The sequence below is a fragment of the Puntigrus tetrazona genome, unplaced genomic scaffold (genome assembly GCF_018831695.1).
Source record: "Puntigrus tetrazona isolate hp1 unplaced genomic scaffold, ASM1883169v1 S000000001, whole genome shotgun sequence".
Classification (NCBI taxonomy): Eukaryota; Metazoa; Chordata; class Actinopteri; order Cypriniformes; family Cyprinidae; genus Puntigrus; species Puntigrus tetrazona.
The window spans coordinates 3,930,683-3,940,201 of NW_025047681.1; the positions used below are offsets into that span (position 1 = coordinate 3,930,683).

Consider the following 9,519-nt stretch of genomic DNA (forward strand, 5'->3'; position numbering starts at 1 on the left):
GTAGATGTGTCCCCCAGTCTTTTGGTGGCCCATCTGCGCAGAGAGAAGCTTCATTCAGCACAGAAGTTATCCTGACCGAAGAACAGTATAGGGAAGCTGTTTCTCTTATGAAGCATACTTCAGAGGAGGTGACAGTAAAGGTCAAGATGAGGGAGACATTTCAGTATCGTCGCAAGATGGTTCATGACCCAAGCAGATGCACTGATGTGCTAACTGAATTTCCACGTTATTTGGATATTAAAGGCCTGGTAAGAACATTTGAGTTATTAATGTGATTTAGATTATTTTTCTGTGAATTAAGGACAATAGAGAATATCTGTGGTGATTTAAAGTTATATTGATTATGCATTGTAAAGATAATAAATTTGCCCTTAGTTGCTTTTTTTTTCTGCTTTGTTGGGTTTTACAGATTGAGCTGGACATTGATTTGCCAGTGTTTTTTAAAATCAAAGATATTGTTGTTAAAAATGAATTTGTGGTACTGGTTGCATCACCACTCAAAACTGTTTGCTTTGATGATCATCGTTATGCCTACAGAATTGAACCAAGACACTGTGAATCCTTGAAAGTGTTCAATGTCAATGAACTAATTTATTACAAACCTTTTGATATGCAAATGTCTTATGGGTCTGATAATTTCTTTTGGTTTGTTGTACCTTACTGCAGTCTTGTTACTACTTAGCTGTCAATGCAGGTCTTATTTCAAAATGTTTTTATTTTATCATTTTGACAAGTCGGAACTGTATACATGTTTTAAAGTAGCCATTTTGCCCATTTTGTAAATAAACATGTTTACATGTTTACATCTGTGTAAAGGATTTTTTTTTTAAATATTTGAATGTATTTAATACATATTTTGCACCAAATAAGAACACTATGAATAACAGTAATCTAAAAAAATAAAAATAAAATAACACTAGTGGTGTTAAGTGCCCCATAGTGTTAAACTTCTAGTACAATAACAAGTGTAAATAAAAACACTCTCAGTGTTGTTTTTTAACACTTTATGGTGCTTTATTTACACTATAAATTCTACACTACAGTCAGTGTTATTTTTACTCTCGATAGAGTGGGACCATATGTGCTCCAAAGAAGTGTTAAAATTAACTCTTTAAGTGTTATATTAACACTGCTTATTTTACTGTGTAGCGACTTTGCTTTGGTTTCTCATAGGTTTCGTGAACCACATCCTCTTGTACCACTGTTTGAAGAATTTATCTTCTTATTAATCTGGCCGTAGGATTTAGCTAATTTTAGTAAATCTTTGTTTACTACTGTTAGAAAAACCTTAACTTAAAAGGCTGAGGAAACTTGAGGAAAATGTTTTTCCTTAATTCTCTAAGCTTTGTTTTTGTCTTTAGTCGTTTAAAAACAAAGTATTTTCCACATACACATATCAAATGTATCCTCAGTCTAATCTCTTTTTCCACACATTTGCATGCGTCAGGTGAATTCTGGCAAGCAGGAACAGGTAGAACTGGTATGCCAACTGCCAAACAGTTCAAATCGAAAGCAAACGTTAAACCATCGTAGGTGAGAACATTTAGAGACTCTTTCACAGATCTCACTTTAAAGTAAGTTATTTGCTTCTAATTTTCTGTTTTATCGTATGTATTTGCATGTTTATTGTTAGATCTGTGTACACTTTGATCGTTTGATGAACTAACACCAGACAATAAACTCAAGAAACCGAAGAACTAAACGAGTTAAATGCCTCTGTCATAGCTAGCAATGGTTTCAGCGCCGCCTCCTCACAAAAATTGTGAGGATTGGTCCTGAATCACTGTTAAGCTAAGACTCCTAGTTAGAAATTTTTAAGGTTAGGAGCTCTCGTTTCACTTTCTGTTGTTCTCTCGTGAGTTGGCTGTCTCTGTGTTTGTAGATTTTCTTTCTCGTGGACCTTTTGCTGAGACTTCTCCACTCTCCTGCCACCTGTACTCTCTTCTAAAAAAGTTATTTCCATTCATGTATAACCATGGGGAATATTGCTGTATGCAAATTTTCTTTATTTCTGATTAAGTGTTTCAGTAATGGAGATGGGTATCATTGAACTTATTATTGAACTTTAACATTCTGATTCTGCTTATCAATTCCCAGTTTCAATACTAGTGTTGGGAACTTTTTTAGCTTCTTTTAAGAAGAGACCAGGAGATTCTTGGTAAAGCTCGTTTTTATTTCGTTGCTGTAGTCATCTGCAAGAAGTCTTCAAGAAATCTGTAAGAAAAATTGTCAAGCAATCTCCAAGAAAAAAATCTAACTAAAACCTAGCACAGTGAAGTTTATGTTTTAAGGGGGAGGAGTACAGAGAGGTGGAGACCAGTAAAACAAAAGTATGCAAATGCAGAACAGGACATTTGCAGATCTGTGATCTATTTAGCATCCAAGTGTCGTTTAAATGCATAGGTGTGAACACTAGTGTGAATTTCAGCTCAATCGACCCTGTTTGTGTGCAAAACAGTGCTGCTGGATTAATTGAGGCTAAAATGGAGGTTTAAAATGGTGTGCAAGCCTTTTGGGCATCATTGCTACACTGTCACTGTTTTCTGTGTTTCTATACATAGGCCTTGTATCAGTTTCTCATTATGGACAACAGAGAGAAATTGATGCAGGAGAAGGAACCCAGCTGTGTGTCTCTGGGGAGTAATAAATCAATGGACGTTTATCCTGAATTCAGTGATGAAGCAGTGACTCCTGACCCAGGGTGAGTATAAAGACATGTAGAGGTGATCCAGTGAAACAAGAAGAGCCGAAAATACACGCTGAATGCTGTATGAAGAAAGAGCAGAGACATCTGGTTTGCAAACACAAATAATCTATTATATGTTTATATATATATATATATATATATATATATATATATATATATATATATATATATATATATATATATATATATATTTTTTTTTTTTTTTTTTTTTTTTTTTACATAGTAACAGTTAAAATATTTATTGTAAAACTTAAACTAAAAAATAAGATTAAAAAAACCTAAGGCTATTTGCCAGAAAATTTTAATATAAAATATTCTATAGTTTCTTATATATAAAAAATATATAAATTATGCATACAGCGTAATTCACTTCAGATTTTAAAATATTACTCAGTTCTATAGCTCTGTACGAACTGATATTAACTCTTTCCCTGCAAGTGTTTTTAAAAAGCCACCGCCAGCATTTTCGATGATAAATTGGACGGTGTCCAGAATAGTTTCTGCTATGCATATGTGACCATATTATATGTCATAATAAAAACCAAGCCTCTGATTTCAAATAGAAAAATATATATATTATATTTTTATGAAAATAAATCTGGACAAAAACAAAGATTTTTTGAATTAAAGTAGTGCATTTTTAAGCAAAATACATTCAGATATCATATTATTTTACCTGTAAATAATAATATAATTGAAACTGTAATCAGTAAACAGAAAAAACAGATACCCAAAACACGCATACATACACACACACACACACATACATTTAGGCTACAAACAGCTACATATGGGCCTATATATACACACACATACACTATTTATATACAGATCAAGCGCACACACATACCCATTCATATTGCCAGGTTATTAATCTATCCATGACATAACTACAAGAGTTATAACCTAATTGACGAGATATCTCGTCATTGGCAGGGAAAGAGTGTGTGTGTGGGCCCACACACACTCTCACCACTCACTCTAGAACAGGCCTAAATCACCGCTTGTGTACGTGGTGGCCATGGAAAAAGAAAAATGGCTTCTTCACTCTCTTAAACAACAAAATAAACTTAACAGCTCGTGTGAACAGACACACACTATTTACACTTCACAGTATTATAATGATACTCACACCCTTTATTTCCCCCACAAGGGCGGGACTTAACACACACAAATCAAAGAAAATATTTTAAAATTTTAAATTTTAAATTTTAAAATTATATATTATATGTATATGTATGTCTGTATATATATATATATATATATGAGTGTATATGTGTATGTCTGTGTTTTTGCAGTGGTTATAGAGATGATCAAACAGATCCGGATGCTTCACAACCAGTAGATGGTGAACTACAGAGACTCAAAGACCAGCTCAAAACCAGCATGAAGAACAAGTATGAAAGATTATTTGAAGGATCAAAACTCCAGGAGAATGAAACCCTCCTGAACAGAATCTACACCCAGCTCTACATCATAGAGGGAGAGAGTGAAGGAGTGAATGAAGAACATGAGGTTTTACAGATGGAGACAAAAACAGGACCCAACACTCACAAGACACTCCAATCTACTGCAATGATATCTTTAAAGCCTCACCTGAACCAGGATCTGAGGAGAAATTACAAATCAAGGTTGTTCTTACTAAAGGCATCGCTGGAATCGGAAAAACCGTCTCTGTGCAGAAGTTCATTCTGGACTGGGCAGAGGGAAAAGCCAATCAGGATGTAGATTTCATGTTTGTGATTCCATTTCGAGAGATGAACTTGATCCGAGATCATCAGTACAGTCTTCACAGACTTCTGCTGGACTTTCATCCTGAACTTCAAGATATGGACCCAAAGATTTATGAGGAGTGTAAAGTTGTGTTCATCTTTGATGGTCTGGATGAAAGCAGAATCACACTGATGTTTTCAGATGCTCAGAAAGTTTGTGATGTGAATGAATCTTCATCAGTAGGGGTGTTGATTTCAAACCTTGTCAGAGGAGAGCTGCTTCCTTCTGCTCTTATCTGGATCACCTCCAGACCAGCAGCAGTCAATCAGATCCCTCCCGAGTACATCAACCGTCTGACAGAAATTCAGGGATTCACTGAGCCTCAGAAGGAGGAATATTTCAGAAAGAGAATCAGTGACCAGCATCAAGCCAGTAGAATCATCTCACACATCAGAAGAGCAAGAAGCCTCCACATCATGTGCCACATCCCTGTCTTCTGCTGGATCTCATCCACTGTGCTTCAGAAGCTCCTGGAAGAAGATCTGAGAGCAGAAATCCCTCAAACTCTGACTGAAATGTACATTTACTTTCTGCTGATTCAGATCAACACGAGGAACCAGAAGTATGAAGAAAGAGATCCAGAGAAACTCCTGAAGTACAACAGAGAAGTGATTGTGAAACTTGCTGAAGTGGCTTTTAAACAGCTGATGAAGGGCAATGTGATGTTCTATGAAGAGGACCTGATTGAGAGCGGCATAGACGTCACTGATGCCTCAGTGTATTCTGGGATTTGCACCGAGATCTTTAAGGAGGAGTCTGTGATTCATCAGAGGAAAGTCTACAGCTTCATTCATCTGAGTGTTCAAGAGTTTCTTGCTGCTTTCTATGTGTTTTACTGCTATTTAATAAGGAACACAAAGTCACTGTATGAATTCAGATTTTATGGATTTGATCAAGTCTCTATGGATGATCTACTAAAATCAGCAGTAGATAAAACTCTGAAGAGTAAGAATGGACACCTGGATTTGTTCCTGCGGTTTCTGCTAGGCGTATCATTGGAGTCCAATCAGAGACTCTTACAGGATCTACTGCCACACACAGAGAACAGCTCAGAGACCATCAAGAAAACCACAGAGTACATTAAAGAGAAGATCAAAGATCCTGGTAGTATTTATTATCTCTCCGCTAGTCAATCTATCAGTCTGTTCCTCTGTCTGCTGGAAGTGAAAGATCAGACTCTGTCCAGAGAGATTCAGGAGTTTGTGAAATCAGACAAACACTCAAGGGAGAGACTCTCTCCTGCTCACTGCTCAGCAATCTCCTACATGCTTCAGATGTCGGAGGAGACACTGGATGAGCTGGACCTCATGAAATTCAAATACATCATATGAGGGGAGAAGAAGACTGATACCAGTTGTAATCAACTGCAGAAAAGCTCTGTGAGTGTTTAATCATTAAAAAATGAAGAGTCATGATTAATAAAGCATCTTTAAAATTTTTAATTTCATACATTAGAGATTTTCTTCTGAATAGCAAGCTTAGAGTTTTATGGGGTCATAACATTCAATTCAATTCAAGTTTATTTGTATAGCAGTCTTTACACTGCAAATGGTTGCACAGCAGCTTTACAGAAATTGTAAGTTTCTGCATTATATTTAGTAATAACGTATATGTGACTATCTCAAGTTGATGTCCATATGGCAGGTAGTTTACCCACATTAAACCAATAATCATTGGTTTTGGTCTTTTATCAGGAAGGCTATTCTGCCTTACCTGACTATCTTACATGTCTTTTATTGTATCATTGGTTTCAACTTTATTTTACGTTTTTCTAGTTTTTCTGGCTGTAATCTCAATCTTCAGTGCTGTGAGAGTTTATCATCAGTTCTTCAATTCTCAAACTCTGTACTGAGAGAGCTGGATCTGAGTAACAATAACCTGAAGGACTCAAGAATTAAGCTGCTCACTGATGGACTGATGAGTCCAAACTGTCATCTGGAGAAACTGGGGTATTTTAAAATGATACAATATGTCATTTTCAGTCAGCTGGTCACAATGTTGATGTGTGTTTGTATATGACCTGACTGTTGATGGGTATGTTCTGCTCTCTTTCAGTCTTTCTCATTGTAACCTCATTTCTCAGTGTTGTGAGATTTTGTCATCATTTCTTCAGTCCTCAAACTGTATCCTAAAAGAGCTAGATCTGAGTAACAATGACCTGCAAGATTCAGGAGTAAAGTTGCTCTCTGATAGACTGAAGAGTCCAAACTGTCAGCTGCAGATACTGAGGTATTAAGAACATACAAGAGATCATTTACAGTCAGCTGGTCATAATTTTGATGTGTGTCTGTAGATAATCTGACTGTTATTGTGTGTGTTCTCTTTTAGTCTTGCTGGCTGTAATTTCACTGCTCAGTGTTGTGAGAGTTTGTCATCAGCTCTTCAATTCTCAAACTCTGCCTTAAGAGAGCTGGATCTGAGTAACAATGACTTGCAGGATTCAGGAGTGAAGCTGCTCTCTGATGGACTGAAGAGTCTAAATTGTCAGCTGAAGATACTGAGGTCTGATTTTCACACTCATTTTATTGGTTTTGGTAAAATAATTGGAAGTAAATTTCCTTTGTATGGCTGTAATCAATAATCAATAATGTCTTAAAAGGTTAGTTAACCCAAATATGAAAATTAAGATATTTTTAAAGATATTTTGATGTAATCTAAGAGCTGTCTGACTTTGGATAGCAATACAACTGAAATGTCTCCAAATTCAGAAAGAAGAGCAAGGACATTAGTAAAATAATTTATGTGATATCAGTGGTTGAACTTGAATTTACTGAATTACTTTTTATTCATTATAAAGGGAGTGTTGTTTTATGATTTATAGGCAATATAATCCATTAACATTTAAATATTTTGTTTTGCTGCATTAGGTAAGACAACAGTTATTTACTCCAAACAGCTCACATGAGAAAACACATTATGTTTTGTTCAAATTATAGTGATTTGTGAATGTAGCTGCTTCAATAACAAATCATTTATTTCGAGTATTCATGTTGGGATGTTGCTAGGTGACATAACTATTTCATGACTTTCTATTTAAATGTATTGTCGGAGAGGAAAAACACCTCCTTATAACCTTACCGTGGTGTTGGTTCACCCTCAACCTATGAGCCTGCGCACACACTGATAATTAATTTAGGGCTGATACTTGAGTGAGTTACATTATTGCTGATGTTTAAAGTCCAGTGTGTTTTGATGTGGATAGAGAAATATGTAATTTAGATTCACAACTTTTGAGTGTGTTTGTATATGATGAGACGTTTCGATTCATCTGCAGGTTATCTGGCTGTATGGTGTCAGAAGAAGGCTGTGGCTATTTGTCTTCAGCTCTGAGATCAAACCCCTCACACCTGAAAGAGCTGGATCTGAGCTACAATCACCCAGGAGATTCAGGAGTCCAGCTTCTAAACCAGAAACTGCAGGATCCAAACCATACACTGCAAATACTCAAGTATGTAAAACACTAATACTGACATACTGAACATCTGTGTGAATGATGCAGATCTATATTATTGTGTTTATAGAGTGGATCATGGAGGAGAGATCAGGATGACACCAGGACTACAAAAGTGTAGGTCTACAAATGCACACACACACATACTTGTCCAGTGATTTTTTTCCATTGCTATAAAGGTTCCTCTCTTCTTGTGTTCAGATGCCTGCGATCTCACACTGGATCCAAACACGGCAAATACACAACTCATTCTGTCTAATGAGAACAGGAAGGTCACCCATGTGAAAGATCACATGGCGTCATATCCTGATCATCCAGAGAGATTTGATGATGTTCCTCAGGTCCTGTGTGTTAAGAGTCTGACTGGACGCTGTTACTGGGAGGCTGAATGGAGTGGAGATGATGCTGAAATATCAGTGACGTTTAAAGGAATCAACAGGAAAGGAAAGAGAGATGACTGTAAGTTCGGATCCACAGACAAATCCTGGAGTCTGTACTGTTCTGATAACAGATTCACGGTCTGGCACTGTAATAACTACACTGATATAGGCAACATCCATTCATCCTCTAATAGAGTAGGAGTGTATGTGGACATGTCAGCTGGCTTTCTGTCCTTCTACAGCGTCTCTGACACACGCACACTCACACACTTACACACATTCAACACCACATTCACTGAACCCCTCTACGCTGGATTCAGGCTTGATTATGATTCATCAGTTTCTCTGTGTCAGATGAAATAACACACACCCATATTTGCCAGTCCTCTTTCTAATGTTCACATGCACACAGTTGAATCAGGCCTGACATGGTTACATTAGCATTAATTCATTTTCCATTGTCATCTATAAGTTATAAATCTAAATCGGGCACATATACTGTTCTAAATATTTAATTTTCACATTAATAAAGTTGCTTTGATATTAATATATTATTAATATATTAAACTGATCATCAAATGTAACTAAAGTATCATTTGATCTGTTTCCTGATAAACTTATGCGTCACCGATGTGAACTGATGACAATATGAGCAATCATGAATGTCATTGAACAGAATGAATCAGTCTCCTGATGGTGTGCTTTGTTTTTCTGTGTGGGATTTATGTTTTAAAGGATTTATGTTTTACAGGTTTTACTCAATAGAAGCACTGTGCCCAGGCCTCATAAAGGCTCTGTGTTTTTCCTTTTGATATTATGTGTATGTGCTGTGCAAAATGTCTTATCTACAGAAACAAGATATGGAGACTGCTGAGCTCATCTACTAGTCGAAAAGAAACAACTGCACCTGGTTCTGTGAAGGACACCCTGAGTGGGAGGAAGACCCAAGCACAAGAATATAAATATTGTGTGAAATGTAGTGTGAGCATACAGGACTGCCCTGCCTGCCTTTAATGCTGTTTTTCTGTATCCTGAGCTCAGTCTCAATTATTCTGACTTTATTAAACTTAAGATTTTAAATTTAATAGTAAGTCTCATCATTGACAGACCTGAACCTGGGAGGGAAACAAGGAAGATTTTTCCCAACATCTGTCTGCACCTATTTAACTCTCAGTCCACTAAACGAATTCTGTAAACTCACGGTATCG

General features: G+C 36.5%; 1 protein-coding gene across 1 annotated transcript; it reads left to right on the forward strand.

The window, feature by feature from the left end:
• The first annotated feature begins 1,500 nt into the window (after positions 1 to 1,500).
• Positions 1,501 to 9,136, forward strand: LOC122331511 (NACHT, LRR and PYD domains-containing protein 12-like). The gene is given in 11 exon segments (XM_043228946.1): positions 1,501 to 1,574; positions 2,562 to 2,701; positions 4,006 to 4,256; positions 4,259 to 5,796; positions 5,798 to 5,859; positions 6,256 to 6,429; positions 6,536 to 6,709; positions 6,809 to 6,982; positions 7,755 to 7,928; positions 8,002 to 8,048; positions 8,133 to 9,136. Coding segments are annotated over 10 exon segments (3,255 nt in total). The 5' UTR covers positions 1,501 to 1,574; positions 2,562 to 2,582; the 3' UTR covers positions 8,675 to 9,136.
• Positions 9,137 to 9,519: the final 383 nt, after the last annotated feature.